The sequence below is a fragment of the Tursiops truncatus genome, chromosome 9, assembly GCF_011762595.2.
Source record: "Tursiops truncatus isolate mTurTru1 chromosome 9, mTurTru1.mat.Y, whole genome shotgun sequence".
In the NCBI taxonomy this organism is placed as follows: Eukaryota; Metazoa; Chordata; class Mammalia; order Artiodactyla; family Delphinidae; genus Tursiops; species Tursiops truncatus.
In genome coordinates, this window is record NC_047042.1 from 61,879,358 (window position 1) to 61,904,522 (window position 25,165).

The window sequence follows — 25,165 nt, forward strand, 5'->3', positions numbered from 1 at the left end:
TACCTGTATAATTCATTCAATCCTGCCAAAACTTAAGCAATATTGAGAAGATCTGCTTTTCACCTTTCCACCCAGTTCTTGCCAAGTAGGGTGATACTAGCAGTGTTACACTGGGGTCATGATACAAAGATGTGAATGTTCCATGACTTACTCTTTGAAATATGGGAATAGGAATTAATTTGGTAATAACTCCAGGAGTGATTGGATGAGAAAACAATGTGTAGGTTTCCTTAACGTGAAGGTTTAATCTCACAGAACTCATACTGTTTTAACTGTGGTAATTCTCCAACATACTGATCTATTAAATTCATCTCCATCTAAGACTAAAAAAGTGCACACTTTATTTATTATGTGGATCTTTTAAAATGGTAAAAATGCATGGGATATGTGATTATTGTGAAATGATGACAATCAAGAGGGTTTATAACATTGAGTAGTATGTTGTATTTATATATACTTTCAACTTTAGTAGATTAAATGGTAATCACAGGTGTAATTTAGGATGGGAGAAAGCAGGAAAACTGTAAGTTTGGTTTTTGGAGACTTCATGAAATCTATTTATAATCAGTTAAAAATATAATCAGTTAATAGAAAAGGCTTTTAAGACATAATTCATTTTCATTTTTGATATTGATGTTTAATTACTTTAAAAACAGATCAATTATGTTCAAATAGGAACTAGAGAAGGCTATGAGTCTCAAACTTTAGTGTGCATAAGAATCATCTGAGCATCCTTTTATGAAATGCACATTTGCACGTTCTTAATCCCCAACCCCTTAGATTTTGATTTAGTAGGTTTGGGGAAAAGACCCAGAAATCATCACAAATACACACCCCAGGTGATTCTAATTCAGGACATACTTTGAGTGTTGTTTTTCTTTTGAAGTGAGAGTTTTTTTTTTTTTTTTTTTTGGTAGAGGAGGGGCTGTGGGCCATTCCCTTGGCCACATTTGTACAAACTTTGGATCATCTTTTATTCTCTTTTTCTTTCCTTTGCTTGTCAGAATTATATAGTCAGTAAATCGTGACCTTTCTACCTTTTTTTTTTCTCTTATTCAGCCCTTGCTTCCCATTCCCACTGGCATTCAGACCTTTATCTTTTCACTTGGATTTCTGTTTGTTTGTTTGTTTTTTTTAACCTCTAATGTAGACTTTGAAGGGCCTTTCTCATAGCTATTCTTTTAAAACACCTCTTTATGCCAGAATAATTTTTGTTGTCCATTAAAAAATCTAAATCTTCTCATATGACATTCAGTGCTCTTTATGCTCCAGTCCCATTTTACCTCTGTTAAGTGAACTTTCAGATTTGGAAGGGACTTTTAAAATTAAGTGGTTTAAATATCCTCCTTTTTTTTAACCTCCTAGATATATTATTGCCCAACACACTGATTTTTGCCCAATATCATATTTGCTTTTTGTATTGTGCTAAAATGTTCCAGAGTATGTCTTACATTATCAGGTTCCTGAGAGCAGAATCTGTTTTAAATACCTGTTCACTAAAGGAGTAATTCAGTTCATTGGTTCAGTCATTCATTCAGCAAACATTTTTCAAGAGGCTTCTCTGTGCCACACACTGTGCAAAGCACTAGAGATGCAAAGCCAGATAAGACCTGTCTCTTGTCCTCCAGCAGTTTGCCAGCAAGTGGGGAGGTAGCAAGTCAATCAGCTGCTTCAGTTCATTGTGATACTGGCTATGGCAGCACTGTGCACAGGAAACTGAGAAGCCTAGAGGTGATACCTTTAAATAACAGTTGAACGTAAGGAGGCTCCCGGAAGAAGTATACTTGCCAGGAGTTTTATCTTTCTCCCCTGTTTGCTATACACTTTCCCCTGTACCCCTACAGTGGCTCCTAATATTAATACATTGCTAAGTAGACAATAGTCTTTAAATCAGTATTTTAAAATCTGTTTGTTGAATTTAATGGATAGTATTTTAAAAAGAGGATTGTGTTCTTCACCAGCCTTAGGCTCTTGCCAAACTGAAATATTTGGTGTTATTCATATATATTCAGAGCTTCTCTCTTTCTCTCTCCTCTTTTGCTCATGCTGTACTCTGTATGAAATGCTCTTCCTTCCTTTTCTGTGAATGAAAATTAGGTCTGGAAGCCTCCCTGCTCCCCATTCAGATCTTGCCTGACGTAGCTGTCAGTAACAACTCCTTCTTCTCAATTCACAGAGTAATTTTTCACTGCTTTCCATAAGCACTATTCATGCTTTCACTGATATGACATTTACTTGTTTTTCTCCTTGACTAGGCTAAATGTTCCTTGATAGCAGGGATTTTGTATCCCCTGAAGTGCCTAGCATTGTACCTTGCTGAAAGTAGATGTTTGACAAGATCTTAATGAAGGAATGAAAAGTTTATGAGGAAACCTTCTATTTTGTTATTGGCATCTTCCAATGAAAATGATTCTCCCAGGCATAATCAAGAATGCTTTAACTATAGCTGGAATGAATGTAGTAATGCTCTGTATCCAGAGCCTCCAATTCTAGTAGAGTTCTGCAGGTTAAGTATCAAAGTTCCCAAATCTCCTGGTACACTTTGAGGTGACAACTATTTTTCATTTGAAAATAAATGATTTTGGAGGGTTTACTTTTGTGTTCGGTGACACCTCAATCCATATTTTAGTTACTTGCTGCTGTTTTTACGATGTGATACAGAGGAGCACTAAATTATACGGTTGAGTTTGTCATTGGTACTCCACAGGACCTGTTAAGCGTTTGTGGCTATTGGTTCAAAAAGTACCACTGTTCACCTGGACTTGCTGTATCTGTGATTAGTGCCCTTTCTGTTCTGAAAAACACATGTGACACTCTTTCATTAAATCTTTTTACATTGGACCTGATTACTCTTTCAGCAGTTCCAACAAGGGAATTTTATTCTTTAGCTTATATCACGGAACACTTGAGCGATAAGAAAAAAAAATCCAAGTGTTTTCTTTATTTCAGAAATTCCAAGTCTGCTTGGAATTGTTTGGTTTTGGAAACAGATTTCCATGTACATTATTGGTCACAGTTAAGAGAATTTAAGGAAGAATCATAAAATAAATGCTGTTGTAAGTTTGTCATCATCTAAATTTACTGTCAGTTACGTTTAGTAATGAAATACTCTTCTGAGTTGTCTTCTGGGAAGAGAATTGGTCTGGATTTAGAAATCAGGAGTCAATTTTGGCTGTGTCTGTGCCTGCTGTTTTGATGTTAATGAGGCCACTTTAGGGGTTCACTTATGCCTCACATGAAATAACAACTCTTTTTAGTTATATAAGAAGCTTCAAACAGCTCAAAATCTTTGGATATAGCAACAATCTCATTAATATCCATAACATCCTCTGGTAGGTTGGTGTCTGCAGGAAATGAATGGTCTATGTAATTAATTGCCCAAGGTTAGATCCATTTGCAGGACCAGCTCTGGACTGATGTTCCAGTCACTAGTGCATACTAATTTCTGTTACCATGAACCAGAGAGAGTAAAGCAATCTTATTTGGAGGTTGGACTATGAGGTCTAATTTTTTGGGGAGTTAGGGATTTTGAAGGTCAGTCTCAGATGGTGTTGAGATATTTGCTGCAGCTACCTATGGGATTTTTTAGCATGATTTTACAAGGCCGAGATCTTCAGCCTCCTACCCTTTTTTGTCTCATTTCCCATGACTCATTCCTCTCCGCCATGCATCTCTCCTAAACTCCTGCCATGGCCTTTCATGTCTCTTTTACTGCTGCATGCCTTTGCATGTGCTGTTTGCTTTGCCATAATGCCTTTTACCTCTTTAACAGCATGATGAGTTTTCACTCATTTTTCAAAACCTAGCTTTCTCCTCCTGAACTGATACCAAGAACATATATATTTCCTCCACCCCAATTACCTGTTCCTGCGATCATATTCCCTTGGTACTTATATGCATACCTTCTATTAGCACAGGGCACTCTGAGTTACACTTATTTGTTTGTATATGAATCTTCACAACTACTTTGGAAGGTCCTGGTGGATATAGGTCATGTAGTAGTTTTCCCCCTTGTTAATGCTTATATGAGATCCCTACTATATGTTTATTGAATGAATGAACTTTATATACATTAAGCTTTCTTATTAACTGTAATTTTCATGAATGCATTGCAAAATCGATCTTAATTCATAGCCATTCTGCATTCACTGAAAATTGGAGACTTTTTACAAATTAAGTATTGCTGATTGAGATAGAAGGCTTTAAGAGTTCGTATATGGGCTTCCCTGGTGGCGCAGTGGTTGAGAGTCCGCCTGCCGATGCAGGGGACAACAGGTTCGTGCCCCGGTCCGGGAGGATCCCACATGCCGCCGAGCGGCTAGGCCCATGAGCCATGGCCGCTGAGCCTGCGCATCCGGAGCCTGTGCTCCACAACGGGAGAGGCCACAACAGTGAGAGGCCCGCGTACTGCAAAAAAAAAAAAAGAGTTGGTATATGACATTTGAATACCAGTGTAAATTTCGGTACTTGTTTAGATATTCTGCATTGCCTTTATTTATTCAGGTCCCTGATGTTTACACTATCAGACATCTTTCTTTAGACAATATGAGATGTCTGAATATATCTACCTACTAATTTTCCTCTTAGCTATCAAAGAGCAATGTAAGAAGTTTTGATTCAATAAGAGGGAAAGGCTTAATTATTTGTTGAGATGTTTTTGTTAACCTTCTAATACCTTTTCTCTGCTAAGTGTTACCTTTTGGAGAGCCTTCCCTATCTCCTCTATGTAACTAGATATGCACCAACAATAAAAGTAAGAAACTTCAAAAAAAAAAAAAAAAAAGAGGGAAAGGAATCTATGAGCCTAAAATTTCTTCATTTTGAGTAGGATTATTACTCTAACAATACACCATAAATTAATGTGAGTAAGGGAATTTAAACTTTATTGTCTGAATCATTTCTAAATTGAATGACATTTATAAATTGTTTTTAAGAATGATTTGAGCTAAATGTTACCATTTTTTAATTTTTAACTTTTAAAAAATTTATTTTATTGAAGTATAATTGATTTACAATGTTGTGTTAAATGTTACTATTGAAATAAAAGCTTTAAAATACTTATAGAAAGTTATAATGTCCATTATTGAGAACTTATTACATACCAGATAAATTACTATGTGATTTATCTCTATGTATATATAAATCTGTATCTGTCTATGTGTTTGTCAGTCTGTTAATCAATAATTGGGCACCTAGTGTATACCAGATACTGTACTAGGCACTAAATTATTTTTTAATTCTTTTAACAATGCTTCAGTTTGAGATTATTATTGCATTTTATAGATAAGACAGAGTGATTAATTAAAAAAATTTTCTCAACTAGTTAATGCTTTAGCTGGGAATTAAACTCAGGTGTTCTGGGGTCCATAAATTATCTATTAATAATTTCTACTATTTCTACTACTACTTTTTTGGGGGGTTTGCAACAAGTCGTCTGGTTGCTTTGCATTATTTGTATTTTTTTCTATTTTGTGTTTTGGTGCTGGATCTTTCTTGAGTATTGTTTTTGTCACATAAACTTCTAATGGAAATGCTTTGATATGTGGCAGAGCTATTTTTCCAACATTGAATTTTGGGACATATGGTTATAATTTCTTTACCATTGCAGGTTTACATAGTCTTAAGCCACAGTATCATTCAGTATGAATTCATTACTAAATTTTACAATTTTTAAAATCAAGGGGAAGGTTATTCGTAAGGTTTGTAGATAATGTGCATTTAAAAATTTTAGCTATACCGAGATTATGTGTTTTTAAAGTTTAAAATAATTTACACTTTTTAACTATAAAGTCACTTACAATTATTCCATATCTTTTAAACAGATACCAAGTACTTGCTTTTGCAACGGATGCAGATAAAAGACAAGAGACTGAACAGCAAAAACTTGGTTCTGGAAAAAGACTAGTTGTAAGGCCTTTTAAAAATATATGAAAATTTTAGTAATGTTATATCTAATTATAGATGTTCATTTAGAATAAGAATTCCTGGGAATAAAAATTTAAAAAACATATATTTTAGCCATTTCTCTTTTCTGTGTTAAAGTTATGTCATGTCAATGATCAAAGAATTTAGTTGCCTATTATTGAGCAATGGAGATACATGCCTAGTCATGGTCATAATATAGCAGATTATAGAGTTGTACCACTAGAATGATAGATATCCAGATGTGGTCACTTTTAACTGAAGTGATTATAAACTAACAAAATAAAAATAGAAAAATTAAAAATTCCTTTAATAGGCAAAAAAGTTGCTACTAATAGGCATGTGATGAAATATATAAGTAAAAGATGAAAAAATGTTCACAGTCTACAAAGATAAAGTTAGCTCAAAGACAAACGTGGACATTTGATAATTGAAAAAGTAGTTTGAAGAAAATTGTTTGAATTTTATTGTTTCTGGTCTTTAATCCACTCTGAGTATATTTTTCTATAAGGTGTGGCAAAATGTTCTAATCTCATTCTTTCACATGTAGCTACTCAGTTTTCCCAGCACCACTTACTGAAGAGACTGTCTTTTCTCCATGGTATATTCTTGTCTCTTTTGTCATAGATTAATTGACCATAGGTGTGTGGGTTTATATCTGGGCTCTCTATTCTGTTCCATTGATCTATGTGTCTGTTTTTGTGCCAGTACCATGCTGTTTTGATTACAACAGCTTTGTAGTGTAGTCTGAACTCAGGGACTTACTTCCAGCTTTGTTCTTTTTCTCAGGATTTCTTTGGCAATTCAGAGTCTTTTGTAGTTCCATATAAATTTTAGGATTATTTGTTCTAGTTCTGTGAAATATATCATGGGCATTTTAATAGGGATTACATTAAATCTGTAGATTGCTTTGGGTAGTATGGACATTTTAACAATATTAATTCTTCTAATCCAAGAACATAGGATATCTTTCTATTTCTTTGTATCATTTTCAAGTTCCTTCATTGATGTTTTATAGTTTTTAGAGCACAGGTCTTTAACCTCCTTGGTTAAGTTTATTCCTAGGTATTTTATTCTTCTTTATGCGATTTTAAACAAGATTGTTTTCTTGCTTTCTCTTTCTGATAGTTCATTATTTATAGGAAAACAACAGACTGTCTGTATTGATCTTGTATTCTGCAACTTTCTGAATTCATTTATTAGTTCCAATAGTTTTTTGGTGGAGACTTTAGGGTTTTCTATATATAAAATACCATGTCATCTGCAAAGAGTGATAGTTTTACTTCTTCCCTTTCAATTTGGATATGTTTTATCTCTTTTTCTTGTTGGATTGCTGTGGCTAGGGCTTCCAATACTATGTTAAACAAGTGTGAGAGTGGGCATCCTTGTTTCGTTCCTGATTTTAGCAGAAATGCTTTTGGGTTTTCATCACTGAGTATGATGTTAGCTATGGGTTTGTCATAAATGGCCTTTATTATGTTGAGATATGCTCTCTCTATACCATCTTTGATGAGAGCTTTTATCATGAGTAGATGTGGAATTTTGTCAAATGCCTTTTCTGTGTCTATTGAGAGGATCATGTGATTTTTATCTTTCCTTTTGTTAATGTGGTGTATCACATTGATTGATTTGCAAATATTGAACCATCCTTGCATCCCTGGAATAAATCCAACTTGATCATGGTGTATGATTCTATTTATATGTTGTAGGATTCAGTTTGCTAATATTTCATTGAGGATTTTTGCATCTATATTCATTAAAAGTATTAACCTGTAATTTTCCTTTTGTGTAGTGTTTTTGTCTGGTTTTGGTATCAAGGTAAAGGTGGCCTCATAGTATGGATTTGGGAGTTTACTGCCCTCTTTAATTTCTTGGAAAAGTTTGAGAAAGATAGGTAAAATTCTTCTTTATATTTTTGGTAGAATTCCCCTGTGAACCTGTCTGGTCTTGGACTTTTGTTTGCTGGAAATTTTTTTTAAATTGCAAATTCAATTTCACTGCTAGTGATCCATTTATGCAGATTGTCTATTTCTTCCTGATTCAATCTTGTCAGGTTGTATGTTTCTAGAAATTTGTCCATTTCTTCTAGGTTGTCCAATTTGTTGACATAAAGCTGTAGTATTCTCTTATGATTTTTTGTATCTTGTGGTATTGGTTGTTATTTCTCCTCTTTCATTTCTTATTTTGTTTATTTGGGTCCTCTCTTTTCTTCTTGGTGAGCCTGGCTAAAGGTTTATCAATTTTGTTTATCTTTTCAAAAAAGTAGCTCTTGCTTTCATTGATCTTCTCTCTTATATTTTTTGTCTCTATTTTATTTATTTCCTCTCTGATCTTTATTGTTTCCTTCCTTATGCTGACTCTGGGCTTTGTTTGTTCTTCTTTTTCTAATTGCTTTAGATGGTAGGTTAGGTTGTGTATTTGAGATTTATCTTGTTTCTTGAGGTGGGCCTGTGTCTATAAACTTCCCTCTCAGAATGGCTTTTGCTGCATTGCATAGATTTTGGAAAGTTGTGTTTCCATTTTCATTTGTTTTGAGGTATTTTCTGATTTCCTCTTTGATTTCCTCATTGACCAATTGGTTTTTTAGTAGTATGTTGTTTAACTTCCACGTTTGTGCTTTTCCCATTTTTCTTTCTGTAATTGATTTCTAGTTTCATACTATTGTGTTTGGAAAAAATGCTTGGTATAATTTCTATCCTCTTAAATTTGCTGATACTTGTTTTGTGGCCCAGCATGTGATGTGTTCTGGAGACTGTTCCATGTACACTTGAAAAGAATGTGTATTCTGCTGGTTTTGGATGGAATGCCCTGTAGGTACTTATTAAGTCCAACTGGTTTATTGTGTCATTTAAGACCACTGTTGTGTTACTGATTTTCTGTCTTAATGATCTGTCCATTGATGTAAGTGGGGTTTTAAAGTCTTCTACTATTATTGTATGCTTGTCAATTTTCCCCTTTATGTCTGTTACTATTTGCTTTATATATTTAGGTGCTCCTGTACTGGGTGCATATATGTTAATGATTGTAATATCCTCTTCTTGTATTGATCCTTTTATAATGATATAGTGATATTATTATATAATATCATGTATTATATTATTATGATATTATAATGATATAATGCACTTCTTTGTCTTTTGTTATAGGCTTTGTTTTAAAGTCCATTTTGTCTGATATGAATGTTGCTATCCTTGCTGTCTTGTCGTTTCTGTTTGCATGAATGAAATATCTTTCTCCATCTCCTCACTTTTAGTCTGTGTGTGTCTTTGGCTCTGAAGTGAGTCTCTTGTAAGCAGCATACAGATGGGTCTTGTTTTTTTAATCCAATCAGACACCCTATGTCTTAAAACATATTTTTTATTGAGGTATAGTTGATTTACACCCTATGTCTTTTGATTGGAGCATTTAGTCCACTGATATTTAAAAAAAATATTGATAGGTATGTACTTATTGCCATTTTATTACTTGTTTTCCAGTTGTTTTTGTAGCTCTTCTCTGTTAATTTCTTCTTCTTTTTGTTTCTTCTCCATGGTTTGATGATTTTCTTTAGTGGTATGCTTGTGTTCCTTTCTCTCTAATTTTTGTGTATCTGTTGTAGGTTTTTGATTTGTGGTTACCATGGGTTTCATATATGTTGACCTACAACTGTATCTACTTGTTTTAAACTGGTGGTCATTTAAGTTCAAACACATTCTAAAGATCTACATTTTTTATTCCCCTCCCCCCATATTTTGTGTTTTTGATGTTATATTTTACGCCTTCATGTTTATCCCTTAACTGTTTATTATAGTTGTAGTTGCTTTTATAATTTTTTTGTCTTTTAATCTTCATAGTAGCTTATTTAAGTGGTTGATCCTCAGTCCTTACTAAATATTTGTCTTTCTTAGTGGGATTTTCCCTTTCCTGTAGATTTTTACTTCTTTCCCACTTAGAGAAGATGTTCTAGCATTTCTTTTAGGGTAGATTTAGTATTGATTGATGAATGCTTTTAATTTTTGCTTGTCTGAGAAGCTCTTTATCTCTCTTTCAATTATAACTGATAATCTTGCTTGGTGGAGTATCCTAGGTTGCAGGTTTTCCCCCTTTCAGCACTTGGAGTATATCATGCCACTTCCTTCTGGCCTGCAAAGTTTCTGCAGAAAAATCAGCTAGTAGTCTTATGGAGGTTCCCTTGTGTATAACTCTTTGGTTTTCTCTTGCTGCCCCTAGAACTCTGCCTTTATCTTTAATTTTTGCCAGTTTAATTATGATATGTCTTACTGTGGATCTGTTTGGATTCATCTTCTTTGGGACCCTCTGTGTTTCCTGTATCTGTATATCCATTTCCTTCTTTAGGTTTGGGAAGTTTTCAGCCATAATTTCATCCAATACATTTTCAACCCCTTTCTCTCTCTCTCTTCTCCTTCTGGGGCTCCTGCGAATGTTGGTACATTTGATGTTATCTCTTAAACTGTTCTCATTTTTTAAATTTGTTTTTATTTTTGCAGTTTCTTGTTAAAATTCTCACTTTGTTCATCTATTCTTTTCTCTAATTCAATTAGTAGTCTTATTACTAATGCTTTGAATTCTTTATCTGGTGAATTGTTTATTTTTAATTTTTTTTGTGGTACACGGGCCTCTCACTGTTGTGGCCTCTCCCGTTGTGGAGCACAGGCTCCGGACGTGCAGGCTCAGCGGTCATGGCTCACGGGCCTAGCCACTCCGCGGCACGTGGGATCTTCCCAGACCGGGTCGCGAACCCGTGTCCCCTGCATCGGCAGGCAGACTCTCAACCACTGCACCACCAGGGAAGCCCCATTTTTCTGTTTTTTTAGGTGTTTTCTCTTGCTCTTTCTATTGAGACCAATTCCTCTGTCTTCTCATTTTGCTTAACTTTCTCTCTTTCTATGAAATTAGGTGAAACAGTTATCTAATTCAGTGTCCTTATGTGGGAGCATCCTTGTATAGTTTGTATGTGCCCAGTGGTTTTGATGGGAGAGCTGGATTTGATGTGAACATAAATCACATCTTTCCTCAGGGTGTGCTGGCAGCTATCACCTTGGTAGGAAGTGGGCTGGAGAAGGAAGGGCTAAGGACAGAGCCAGGTATGAGCCAAGGATTCCCCTCACTTCAGTGGCCATCACTACCCTATCAAAGGTGGGGTAAGGTCCCAAGTTGCTGGAGCAGAAGCCCTGAGGGTGGAGTCTTTCTGGCTCTGTTCCCTTTAAGTGTGAGCCTTCCCCATTTTCAGCACTGGCACCGTTGTCGCAGAGGGGAGCAGTGCTGGAGTAGGAGTGCCTGTGCAGGCTCTTGGTATTTGAATGGGTGTAGGCTGTGGTGGTCCAGCCATAGACAGAGGTTAGGCTTCTTCTGATGTGCTGCCTGTGCTGCCCCCTCCCTGGTTAGACAGTGCTTTTGGTCTTAGCTGCCTCTGTGTTTCACTGCTGAGCTCTTTCCTCAGTCATGGCAGCCTTCACTACAGTGTGGAGCTGCAATGTGAAGTAAGCAGGGCTGGAGCATTCAGTCTGCTCAGGCTGGGGCACTCACGAGGCGGTTGCAGGAAACCAGTCAGCCACCCATGAAGTTTCGATCTGCACGTTCTGCCCTGTTTTGGGAGTGAACAAGCATGTGTGCACTCCTTCTGAGCTGGATCTGGGATTCCCCCAACCTTCCTATTAGTCCCACCTGCCCTCCAACCAGCCAAGGGGGTTTGTCTTCTCTGTGCAGGACCCCAGAGCTAGGGTGCCCAACATGTAGTTCAAATTGCTCACTTCCCAGGGAGGATCTCTGCCTGTGAAGCCTCACTTCTCCTCTGAGCCCCGTCCCTCACACAGGTCCTGACCTGATCGCTTCTCTTCCCTTTCTACCTGATTATGTGTGGATCTCTCTCCCAGCCTTGGTTGTACAGGAGTCTTTCTGTCAGTTTCCAGTTAATTTTTGGTGAGAATTGTTCCACATATGGATGTATTTTTGCTGTGTTTGATGCCGGAGGTGAGTTCTACATCCTGTGACTCTGCCATCTTGATTTCCTTCTCCAAGAGCAGAGGTCTCCTCTGTCTTCTAGCTTGCATTGTTCCCATGAGAAATCTTTCATCTTATCTTTGTCCCTTTGTATATAATGTCTTTTTTCTCTGGATGTTTTTCAGATTTTCTCTTGTCACTTGTTTTGAGCAATTAGATTATGATGTGTTTTGTGTAGTTTTCCTTTCTTTCATTCCTTTTTCGATGCTTAAGATTTGTTGAACTTCGTATATCAGTGAATTTATATGAAATTTAGAAAATTTTTAGCTATTAATTCTTCATATATATTTTTCTGTTCTCCATCTTTTCTCCTGTCCTCTCAATTACACATACATTTAGGGTACTTGAAGTTACCCTACAGGTCACAGATTTTCTTTTTCTTTTCAAAAATTCTTTTTTCTATTTCATTTTGGATAATTTCTACTGCTATGTTTTCAAGGTCACTAATATTCTTTCTACAGTGTCTAATCTGGTATTAATTCCCATCTGGTAGAGCTTCTATCTCTACAAGTTCACTTCGGGTGATTTAAAAAATATCTTCCATGTATCTACTTAACTTTTTAAAGATAAAGAATATAGTTATAATAATTGTTTTAATGTCCTTGTTTTCTAATTCTAACATCTATATCTTTTTTTTTTATGTCTGATCTTATTTATTTGTTACTCTTAGAACATCTCATTTTTGACTGGACTCAGACTTAGAAGTAGAAGCTTTCAGAGAGGACAGCCTCCAACTCTTGGCAATCTGTTCCTGGCGTTTTTCTTTGGCCTCCTTCATCCTCCTGGCCCAAAGTTTAGCATATTCTGCAGCCTCTTCCTTATTTTTCATAGTACACTGTTTCTTCAGAGCAATACACTGATGTTTGTCTTGCAGAACACGTGGAGTAACAAGATGCTGAATCTTGGGTGCTTTGGTCCTAGGTTTCTTACCTTCTTTGTTTAGGTGCTTTCTCACAACATATTGGTGGACATCATCTTCTTTAGAGAGATTGAAAAGTTTGCGGATTCTGCTAGCTCTTTGGAGCCCCAGGCGATGAGGCACAGTAGTATCAGTGAGTCCAGGAATATCCTTCTCCCCTTTTTTATCGATGACCAAATTGAGAACTCTCAGATTGGCATCTACAATGCAACCCCATGCAGATTTGCCCTTTCTTTCTCCAGTCCTCCTTGGTCTGTAACAAGAATGCCCCTTACTCAGTAGCAGGTGGACTTGGCCATGGGTCAAAACACCCTGTTTCACGGGGAAACCCTGTTTGTCGTTTCCACCACTGATTCGGACCATGTAACCCTTCCATTCTTCTCCCGGAGCGTCAGCAGCAACTTCTGTGGCCATACGCTTCTGATAAAAGGTATGAAGTTTTCATTCATCGTCCACTTCAATGAGTTACTGGCAGCCAGTGGCTGGGAAAGAGATGTTCAGCTTCATTCTGAAGTGGCCGACCGCCTCTGAGGCGCCACAAAAAAGAGTCTGTATCAATTTTGAGTGAATTTCAGTTTATTTATTTATCTCCACATCATGGATCACATTTTCCTTTTTCTTTACATGCTTGGTAATTTTTTATTAGATGCCAGGATATAGTCAATTTTACTTTGTTGGGTGCTAGATATTTTTGTGTTTCTATAAATCTTCTTGAGCTTAGGCCTGGGAGACAGTTAAGTTAGTTGGAAACAGTTTGATCTTTTTGGCTCTTGCTTTTAAGTCTTGTTAGGTGGGACCAGAGCAGTGCTCATTCTGGGGCTACTTATTCCCTACTCCTGAGGTAATACCCTTTGAGTGCTCTATCCACCTCCCTTTGAATTATGAGGTGTTCCAGTCTGGCTGGCGGGCACTGGCAGTATTCCAGGCCCTTTGTGAATGCTGGGCACTGTTACCGCTAATCCTTTTGAGTGGTTCTTTCCCTGGCTTTGAGTAGTTTTCTACATGAATGTGCTAATAAGTACTCAGCTGAATACTTGAGAGGATTCTTTACAGATCTCAGAGTTCTGTCCCTGTGCTGCTCTCTTTCTTTGTCATGCTGTCTTATGCACTCTAGCTGCCTTGGTTTTTCTGAACTCTTATCATCCATCTCCTCAACTCAGGGAGTCTGTTGGGCTTTGCCTGGGTTGTTTCTCCCTGTGCCATGGCCTGAAAACTCTCTCATGGCAGGAGCAATTTTACCACTCACCTCATTTATTTTCTGTTTTTAAGCGGATTGCTCTCCTTTGTTTTCTGATATCCAGTGCCTTGCAAATGGTTGTTTCATACATTTTGTCTGTGTTGTGGTTGTTTCAGATGGATGGTAGATTTTTTTCCTATTACTCTATGACGGCTGGAAATGGAAGAAATTTTAAATGATTGTTCTTAGTAAACTTCTGTGCATTTTGAGACTCATTAATTTAGAATGTGGTATATTTCCCTAAGGACAGGTTACAAAGAGTGGCACTCAGTACCCAGTGAACTGAAAGTATTTAGTGGCAGGATCTTGGCCTGTGGCCTCAGAAACTTTGCCTATCCACTCTGAATGAATCGTCATCTCTCAGAGTCAGGGACACATCAGCCTGAGTTACAAGCACTGAAAAGTAATGCTAGAATGCTAGCCTATTATATTGTAATGAGAAATATTAACTGCCTTAGGACTGATGTTCATGTCTTGTGTCCAGTAGAATCTTTTCATATAGGTAAACTACACTTGAACTAAGTGGCAATTGAATGATTTCTTGGTGTTGAATCTGAATTTAGATGAAGATAATCTGATGCATCTACCTATATTCACTATGCTGTCTCCCTATTCCAGATTGTTCTTATATACACACTGATTATATTTGCCTCTCTGGCTAGCCCCATTTGGATTTCATACCTTCTTCAGATATTTTAATCCTAAAGTAGACAGATTAATACCTAAATCATTTCTGGATGGCATGAAATTTATATATATATATATAAAAAAATTTTATTTTTTGGCTGCTTTGGGTCTTCGTTGCTGCATGTGGGCTTTCTCTAGTTGTGGCAAGTGGGGGGCTACTCTTTGTTGTGGTGCGCGGGCTTCTCATTTCAGTGGCTTCTCTTGCTGTGCAGCATGGGCTCTAGGTGCGCAGGCTTCAGTAGTTGCAGCATGAGGGCTCAGTAGTTGCGGCACATGGGCCCTAGAGCACGCGGGCTTCAGTAGTTGCAGCACACAGGCTCAGTAGTTGTGGTGTGTGGGCTTAGTTGCTCTGCAGCATGTGGGATCTTCCCGGACCATGGATCAAAACCGTGTCCCATGCATTGGCAGGCGGATTCTTAACCACTGCACCACCAGGGAAGTCCATCTATCTATCTGTCTATCTATCTATCTATCTATCTATCTATCTATCTATCTACCTATCTTTAATGTGACTTTTCATATCTCTTCTTTGAACTTTTATTTGTTGATTCTTGCCTCAAAGCCTAACTTTGAGGGCAATCTTACTTCCTCTTTATCCACATAATTTTGTGCATTCCATCTCACATTGCATTTCCCTGATGATTAGTGGTGGTGAGCATTTTTTAATATACCTGTTGGCCATTTGTATGTCTTATTTTGAGAAATGTCTATTTAGGTCTTTTGCCCATTTTAAAATCAGATATTTGTTTTCTTGCTATTGAGCTGTCTGAGTTTCTTATATATTTTTGTATATTAACTCCTTACTGGCTATATGGATATATTTTTTTCCATTTCATAGATTGACTCTTCACACAATTGATTGTTTCCTTTGCTGTGCAGAGCTTTAAAAAATATTTTTTTATTGAATAAAAGACTTTAAATTCTATAATGCTTTACAATTTTCAAAAGTTTCACACACATGATTTCATATCATCCCATAATGACCTTTTTTTTTTTTTTTTTCCCTGCAGAAGCTTTTTAGTTTGATGAAATCCCTTTTGTCTATTTTAATACTGTTGCCTGTGCTTTTGAGGTCATATCCAAAAAAATCATTGAGCTTTTCCCTATGTTTTCTTCCAATAATTTTGCAGTTTCAGTTCTTATGTTTGAGTCTTTAAGCCATTTTGAATTGATTTTTGTGTATGGTATGAGATAGGGGTTCATTTTCATTTCTCTGCATGTGGATATCAAGTTTTCCCAACACCATTTTTTGAAGAGACTGTACCATCTTGCATTGTGTGTTCTTGGTACCTTTGTCAAAGATGAGTTGACTGTAAATGCAGAGTTTTATTTCTTGGCTCCCTATTCTGTTCCACTGGTCTAGATGTTTGTTTTTTATGCCAGTTCCATGCTGTAGTTTTGTAGTATATTTTGAAATCAGGTAGTATGATGCTTCCAGCTTTGCTCTTTTTGCTCAAGATTGCTTTGGCTATTTGGAGTCTTGTGGGTTCATATGAATTTACATTTTTTTTCTATTTCTGTGAAAAATGTCATTGGAATTTTGATAGGGATTTGAATCTGTAGATCACCTTGGGTAGTAGGGACATTTTAATAATATTAATTCTTCTAATCCATGAACATGGAATATCTTTCCATTTATTTGTGCTCTTCAATTTCTTTCACCAATGTTTTATAGTTTTTGATGCACAAATCTTCACCTCCTTGATTAAACTTATCTGAGTGTTTTTGAACCACTGAATAGCTAATATCATTTGGTAAAAGATGGGGCAAAAACTATTAGAGTCTACAAAATATCAGAAATAAGGTCATAGGAAAAAAAAAAGTGAATGAAGGTTAGCCAATCTTTTTTTTTTAAATTTTTAAAAAAATTTATTTATTTTGTTTATTTATTTTTGGCTCTGTTGTGTCTTTGTTGCTGCATGCGGGCTTTTTGTAGTTGTGGTGAGTGGGGGCTACTCTTCGTTGAAGTGCGCAGGCTTCTCATTGTGGTGGCTTGTTTTGTTGAGGAGCACAGGCTCTAGGCACGTGGGCTTCAGTATTTGTGGTACACGGGTTCAGTAGTCGTGGCTCATGGGCTCTAAAGCGCAGGCTCAGTAGTTTGGTGCACGGGCTTAGTTGCTCCATGGCGTGTGGGATCTTCCTGGACCAGGACTTGAACCTGTGTCCTCTGCATTGGCAGGCAGATTCTTAACCACTGCGCCATCAAGGAAGCCCAAGGTTAGCCAATCTTTATGCCTGCGTTGTTGTAAAGCATTTCTTAATTGTATTGATATGACAGTGACTAAAATGTTCTGTTTTTAGCAACTAAATTGATCATAAGTTTTCCTTTGCAGGTGGATTGGACTCTAAATATTGGAGAGCAAGCCCTTGATATATGTATTGTTTCTTTCAATCAGTCAGCATCTTCTGTTTTTGTTCTTGGTGAGAGAAACTTTTTTTGCCTTAAGGATAATGGACAAATTCGATTTATGAAGAAACTTGATTGTAGCCCAAGTTGTTTTCTCCCATATTGCTCAGGTGTGTAGAAAGATTTTCTTGTATCTCTTCCATATGTCATGACTATATTTTATACACCAAAAAAAGCCCAAATCACTCACATATATTTTAAACATTTAGGAAAATAGTTTTATATAGCATATGTAATGGAAATTTTAACTTTTAAAGTTTGAATAGAAGTGTGATATAAAGCACACATTTGGTTTTGTCAGTTATTTTACTTCATACAAAATGAATTGTAGAATTGGCCTCAGGTATGCATTAATGCTTTCCAAGATGTGGCTGTTCAAGATGCTTCTAAGAGAACATCAGACTCTTTTACAAGCAGAATGGAGCATAGTAATGCCTAATAGAATTATTTGTCTGTAGTGAATGTCTAGTAAATATTAGCTTAAATGTGTTAAATATTAATCAAGTTCATGCTTTCTAGATAAAATACAAAAATGTCGGCCACTATCTGGTTACAGTTTTTATAGTTATATATGTAGTTTTTATATACTTATAAAATGATTTTTTTCTTTTTGATATCCGTAGCTTGTAGTTGAAAAATAATGTTTTATTACTTAAAATCTTTATGCATTAAGTCAAGACATTAGAATTAATTTGTATCATAAGTCCTCTAAAAGGGACATAATATACTGTTGGAAATGATTGTTTTCTTATTATCCTCTTTTTCTGTCTTCAACCCATAGTTTCTGAAGGAACAATAAATACTTTGATTGGAAACCATAATAACATGTTGCACGTTTATCAGGATGTGACATTGAAGTGGGCCACTCAACTTCCCCACATTCCTGTAGCAGTAAGAGTGGGCTGTTTACAGTAAGTGGTTTAATTTAACAGTTTTTTTTAAAAGAGTATCTTAAGGAATTCACTAGAAGTTTTATGGCAAATGATTTTATTAAAAAATGACAAGTGACATTGAGTGTCTGCAATGGAGATAATTTAAAATATAAATTTTATTGGTAAAGAAGGATATAAAAAAACCCTTAATTAGCACCTTTAATCATTTTTATCTAGAATCTCTAACAAGATATTCTTTATAAATTCAAGATTTCAAGAAAATAGTTTACCTGATAGATTATTTTCTTTAAAATAGAAAAGGATTTCTTCAAGCACTTAATGGATCCCATTTAGATATCACTTATTGTTGACTGTGAGAATGTTACACTTCAAAATTTGTTTCAGAACTTATTATGTCAAACGGTGCAGAATTGCTAATGCTTATGTGTTCAGGACAGTTTAGATTTTAAATAGAGCCTTTTTGCATTTAAATGAAAGACAAAATTCATGTGTTAACATTAACTTTACAAAATTTATCAAAAATGAGAGAAATAGATCTCTAACTGTGTAATTTTTCTAGTTTGTCAGTATATGAGGCAAGATCTTGAAAAACTCTTTAGCATCTCAGATTATGTTTAGGAATTGAAAATCTCAATAAATGTATAGAAAAACAACTTTCTATAAAGCTTCATGTATCCCCAGATCTATTCAATTCTGCTTATTTAGATCATTTTATTGAACATTTAAAAACCGTATGTAGAATTCTTCAGTGATGCCTATAGCATCTGATCAATGTGGCTAATCCCCCCAATTTAAGAGGTTGAATGTGGAATATTATTGTTGAGGCTCAATGAAGGGCATTCATATTTGCATTAATGGTTAATCTGAAGCTTAGATGTTGGAAAAATGAAAACAATGAATATTTTAAAAAGAAATTGCTTTTCATATTTATGAGAAAATACTATAATTACAATATTATAATTATAGTTGCTGGGCACTTAACACAAATTACAGTTACTTTGTATCTGAAGAAAAATTTTAAATTTTGAGTTAGCTTTTGCAAAGTCCACCAGATGGTCTTTTAAGTTCAACCAAACACTCAGACTCACCAGACATTTTATATCAGATTTACTTATAAGGATTTAGAACAGGAAAAATATCTTGCCAGCAGGGCAACGTCAAGTAATTCTCTTTTGGGAGAGTAATTCTTGCAGCGGTCCATATATCCATCCAAGAGCTGTTCTCTTTGGCCCCCCAAGTGACAGCTTAGGTGCAAGAAGACAGATTCACACTGGTGGGTATGCAGCCCATCATGGCTTAGAGTCTTCATGCCCCTCAGGAGCCAGTATCTTTAAATACTAAAAAGTCATTGTGGTTTTTGTATGTATGTGGGGCATGGGAGAGTGATAGATAGAAAGAACTTATTGAGATCATTTAGTTGAAGTACTTATATTACAGATATATTATTTACAAGGGATATGTCTATTTTAAGAGTCACCATACTCATAGAGAAGCTCAGAGATATGGCTTGCCAGAAGATATTTATGGTTAATTTATAGTTTCTGGTCCAGATGCAACTTACAAGTCAAGGGACAAATAGTAACTGAAAGTACCTTGAATAAAAAGTCAAATTTCTATATAGTGTGCAGCAAGGTGCTTATATTCAAAATTAGCCTGACACACCTAAATTTAGGTACTTGTAAGTGAAACTTCCTATTTCTCATAAAGATCATAATTATAAATAAGTGCAAATATTACCATTAATGATTTCCACGGTTAACATATAGCAATAATTTCTAAGTATTCATTGGAAGATTTTTCTTATTTTTATGCACTTTAACATAAAAATATAGGATTAGAGTGTTTGAAGGAATTTCATTGTAACTTTTAGTAGAATCAAAAAAATTTATTACTGACTTAACTATAGCATATTTGTATTTAGAAGTTAATATTTGAAGTTAGAGCACTGAAATAATGTCACTCCTGCTTTTTATTACCTTTAGGGTTAAACTTTTTTGGTAGAAGCTTCCTTGGCTGCATGTGTTTATTTGTAAAGGAAATTGCTGCTATTTTAATATGTTTCTTTTCAATGAATAAGAAATATTGGATTTGGATCAAGTTGATGCAATTATACTTAATAGCAGCCTTTTCTTCAGAAACTACGATGCTTTATTTCCTCCCACTCCCTCCTAGTTGGCAGTCCTAGTCCTCTCTACCTTGTTTATTATAAACCAGTTTTAAATCTGTCTGGGTTTCCTTCTTTCTTTTCAGGGTAAACGGCATTCTTGATTAGAATGTTTTTAGTCTAATTATTTTAATTTTTGTGTGTTAGACTATAGGAATGTGAAATAAATATACAGTTTACAGAATCAGAAGATCCCGAATGTGATAATATTCTTTAAATTCTTAGCTATTACTGTTTTCCTCTCATTGCACAAAGTAGCTATGGAAGCCTGGCGGAGTATCTTACCTCTGCTATAGTTAGTTTCCCAAACGGCAAATAAAGATCATTGTTTATCGGTAACGTTATTCTCTCTAGAGATATGAAATACACCTAAAAGTAGAAGTCTATTTGAATGGACATTCAAAGTGATGGGAGCCTTTCCAAACTTTAGCTGGCAGCCACAGCCATTGTACTTTAAAATCTTGTTACAGCTCATTTTTTAGTATAAACCATTTGGTCTAGGACTTCGGTGTTTTTCTTCCTAGGCTATATTCACTATAGTAACTTTTTATAACTGTCAGTATTTAATATTTTATTCTTTAGTCTTCATTGATATAGTATTCTTGACCAGAATGTTCTCCCCATTTCTTCTCTGGATTTTCAGATTTCTTCCATCTTCGAGTCCTAACAAGTCACATAAATAAGCCTTCCCTCTCTACCCTGATCTCCTTCTTTGAATTTCTATAATATTTATAGTACGTTGGTGACTGTTCTTTGCTTTTTCTAACTCCCCAATTTGATCATACACTGTTTTAATATAAGTACCTGTTCTACTTTTGCATATCACATTGAATAATCAGTCAGAAAGCTGAACATATGGTATATGCTCGGTAGATACATGAAAATCATTGTGGTTTGTGTGTGTCAGGGTGGGGGTGGCTAGAAAGACCTCATAAGAGCCTTTAAAGTTTTTTTTAAATATGAAAAAATTGAGACTCATAGATGGAAGGATATTGTTTCTTTGAAGACATATTTATTAGGAGAATTCTTAAATTTCAAAGTGACTTTTTCTTTCTTTTTAGTTTAACGTTTGCTGTTAATTTGTCTTTTTTTTCCTTTGTGCTTTATAGGAAGAGAATGTTGGCCTATATATACACTTGCTGCTATGTTATATTTTTAAGGGTTTCCTTTGTGGCTTAATACTCCCCATAATATTTGTAAATATTCTTGGAAGTAGGGTAGAGCATAAATTATGATTTTCAGAGCTTGTGCATTGTTATTGGTATTTTCCTCTGTTAATCTGTTAATCAGCAGTGGAATGTTTGTCTTTCATTACTATATTTTTCTGTCAATTTTTTGTTGAATATCTAAGTATTTTTGATTTATATATTCTAGTTCTAATTATTCAACTTATGTTTATGATAGTTATTTATTTTTTTGGTTAGTTTAAAAAATGTTGCCAGTATAAAGTGACCTTTTCTTGTGCTTTCATTTAATGTTTTCTTGCTTCTTTGTTTTGTTTTGTTTGCTTTGAGTTCACTTTGTTATTAATTATTGGTATGCTATTGTCTATGCTTTTTTAACCTGTAACTTTATTTTGGGTGTATTTCTTATAAAAAGAATTTGATTGGATTTTTCAACCCATTTTGGAGACCCATTTAAAATTGTTACATTCTATGTATTTTGTCAATTTTCAGCTTCTTTGATATTCTCTACATTTTATACTGTTTTCTTTGGTTTCCATTTCTTGTATGTGAGCTGTGGTTTCTTTGCACTTGGAATTCTTCCATGTATTAGATGTTACATACACATACATATCTCTTTTCTTTATTTTACCATACAATATAACACCCTATACCATTCTGGGGAACATTAAATCAGCCTACTGAGGGATGAAGCACAATTAATAAGTTAAAAAATTATAATTCATGATATAAAAAGATTCACAATCTTTAACAGATATAGAAAAATACATTAAAATCACTGTATGATCATATTGCCTAGATAAAAAGTGAATGCAAATTTTAGAAACATTCTTGAAAAAAGCATTAGAATAGTTTACAATAATAATTTATAGCTGAAAAAAATACATGACAGAAAAATATTGTACAATGATAAATTTTTATCGTACTGCTGTGGGCCTGGGTTCAATCCCTGGTTGGGGGAACTAAGATCCTGTAAACCACATGGCATGCCTGGAAAAAAAAAAAAAAGATAAAACCCAAGCATTATTTAAAGTTACCTCAATCTTACCATCCAGAATTGACATTTGTTAGCACCTGTTAAACATCAAGCCTGATATTTTTGTCTACAGATATGCCAATTAGGCACAGAATAAAATTTACAAAGCAGAATCATATGTTTTTTACATATGTTTATTTTATGTTCTAAGAGAAAAAAGAAATAGATAAAATGGAAGGAATAAATGAATTTTACATAGATATTTATTCACAACAATGTATTTCAGTTTCTAAAAGATCCCTCTAAGTATAGAAAAAAAGTAAAAGGTTGATATTTTCAATTTTTTAAAGTGGTATTTCAACTTTTGGCAGTGTCCATTGACTCCTGTTATAAAAGATAAGGAAAACAGCAACTTATGCTTTCTTCTTTTTCTCTTCTTACCAAGTTCTGACATTGTTGGTATCTTACTATTATTTATTTTGTCAAAGTTTAAAACATTTACATACATTTTAGTAATCACTATTTTTAGTCCTTTATTCTATCCGTTCAAAGCTCACTGCCAATTCTTTTACCGTTTCTGAATTATCTTGATTTACTTCTTGGTTAGTTGAATTCAATCATCCGGTAGATTTGAGGAAAGCCTTATAAGTCTTCTTACAATCTTGAGAGTTTATTGCTTTTATACTTGAAGGTTATCTTAGCTTTCCCCAGAATTTTGGAACCTCCATTTGGTGTTGACAGTTACTGTGGTAAAGTCTGAGGCTGGCTGAACTTTTCTTAAAACTTCTTATTGAATGAATTGCTTTTTCTTCCTGGATGCTCATATCTGACTTATTTTTTTTTAATCCTTAAAAGACTGTAAATTCACTAGCATTATCATCAGTTGATTAATTTTGTATGTATCAGCTTGTTCTAGAACAAGGTGAGATTTGATAGATTCAAGTTTTTGTTCATTTCAGAAAAATTTTCTTCCATAAGACTTTGAATATTGGTTCTGGACTACCAGTTCAGTTTTCTTAATCAATATCATTATGATAAATATATTAAGCTTACATTGTCTTTCAAATCTAGCATCACCTCATTAATTGTCAATTTTTTTCTGTTTTGATTTGTGTGATTTTTATCCATGTCTTTCTACCATGCTCTTATGTTTGTTTTTATTTTATTTTTTCTTGTTATTGCTCCTTGGATTTATCCTGTATGGGACTCTCTGTGCTTCCTGGACTTGATTAACTATTTCCTTTCCCATATTAGGGAAGTTAACTATAATCTCTTCAAATATTTTCTCAGTCCCTTTCTTTCTCTCTTCTTCTTCTGGAACCCCTATAATTCGAATGTTGGTGTGTTTGATGTTGTCCCAGAGGTCTCTGAGACTGTCCTCGGTTCTTTTCATTCTTTTTTCTTTATTCTGCTCTGCAGTAGTTATTTCCACTATTTTATCTTCCAGGTCACTTATCCGTTCTTCTGCCTCAGTTATTCTGCTATTAATCCCATCTAGAGTATTTTTAATTTCATTTATTGTGTTGTTCATCGTTGGTTTCATCTTTAGTTCTTCTAGGTCATTGTTAAATGTTTCTTGCATTTTGTCTATTCTATTTCCAAGCTTTTGGATCATCTTTACTGTCATTATTCTGAATTCTTTTTCAGGTAGACTGCCTATTTCCTCTTCATTTGTTAGGTCTGGTGGGTTTTTATCTTGCTCCTTCATCTGCTGTGTGTTTTTCTATTTTCTCATTTTGCTTATCTAACTGTGTTTGGGGTCTCCTTTTTGCAGGCTGCAGGTTCGTAGTTCCCATTGTTTTTGGCGTCTGTCCCCAGTGGCTAAAGCTGGTTCAGTGGGTTGTGTGGGCTTCCTGGTGGAGGGGGCTAGTGCCTGTGTTCTGGTGGATGAGGCTGGATCTTGTCTTTCTGGTGGGCAGGTCCACGTTTGGTAGTGTGTTTTGGGGTGTCTGTGGACTTATTATGATTTTAGGCAGCCTCTCTGCTAATGGGTGGGGTTGTGTTCCTGTCTTGCTAGTTGTTTGGCATAGGGGGTCCAGCACTGTAGCTTGCTGGTTGTTGAGTGAAGCTGGGTGTTGGTGTTGAGATGGAGATCTCTGGGAGATTTTCGCCGTTTGATATTATGTGGAGCTGGGAGGTCTCTTGTGGACCAGTGTCCTGAAGTTGGCTCTCCCCCCACAGAGGCACAGCACTGACTCCTGGCTGCAGCACCAAGAGCCTTTCATCCACATGGCTCAGAATAAGAGAGAGAAAAAGTAGAAAGAAAGAAAGAAAGAGGATAAAAGAAAATAAGATAAAATAAGATAGTTATTAAAATAAAAAATAATTATTAAGAAAAAAAATTTTTTTAAAAGTAAAAAAAACAGATGGATAGAACCCTAGGACAAATGGTGAAAGCAAAGCTATACAGACAAAATCTCACACAGAAGCATACACATACACACTCACAAAAAGAGGAAAAGGGGAAAAAGTCATAAATCTTGCTCTCAAAGTCCACCTCCTCAATTTGGGATGATTCGTTGTCTATTCATGTATTCCACAGATGCAGGGTACATCAAGTTGATTGTGGAGCTTTAATCCGCTGCACCCGAGGCTGCTGGGAGAGATTTCCCTTTCTCTTCTTTGTTCTCACAGCTCCCAGGTGCACAGCTTTGGATTTGGCCCTGCCTCTGCGTGTAGGTCACCGGAGGGCGTCTGTTCTTCGTTCAGACAGGACGGGGTTAAAGGAGCCGCTGATGCGGGGGCTCTGGCTCACTCAGGCCGGGGGGAGGGAGGG

At 35.5% G+C, this 25,165-nt stretch overlaps 1 protein-coding gene and 1 pseudogene across 7 annotated transcripts in view; one reads left to right on the plus strand and one right to left on the minus strand.

The window, feature by feature from the left end:
- BBS9 (Bardet-Biedl syndrome 9) overlaps positions 1 to 25,165 on the plus strand; it is a 439,924-nt gene that overhangs the window by 99,466 nt on the left and 315,293 nt on the right. For all 7 annotated transcript variants that reach the window (XM_073809810.1, XM_073809813.1, XM_073809807.1 and 4 more), the window contains 3 exons: positions 5,823 to 5,907; positions 17,099 to 17,282; positions 17,954 to 18,083. In XM_073809810.1, the coding sequence (XP_073665911.1) occupies positions 5,823 to 5,907; positions 17,099 to 17,282; positions 17,954 to 18,083 (399 nt within the window). The remainder of the gene's footprint in view (positions 1 to 5,822; positions 5,908 to 17,098; positions 17,283 to 17,953; positions 18,084 to 25,165) is intronic.
- Positions 12,570 to 13,348, minus strand: LOC101331054 (small ribosomal subunit protein eS6-like; annotated as a pseudogene).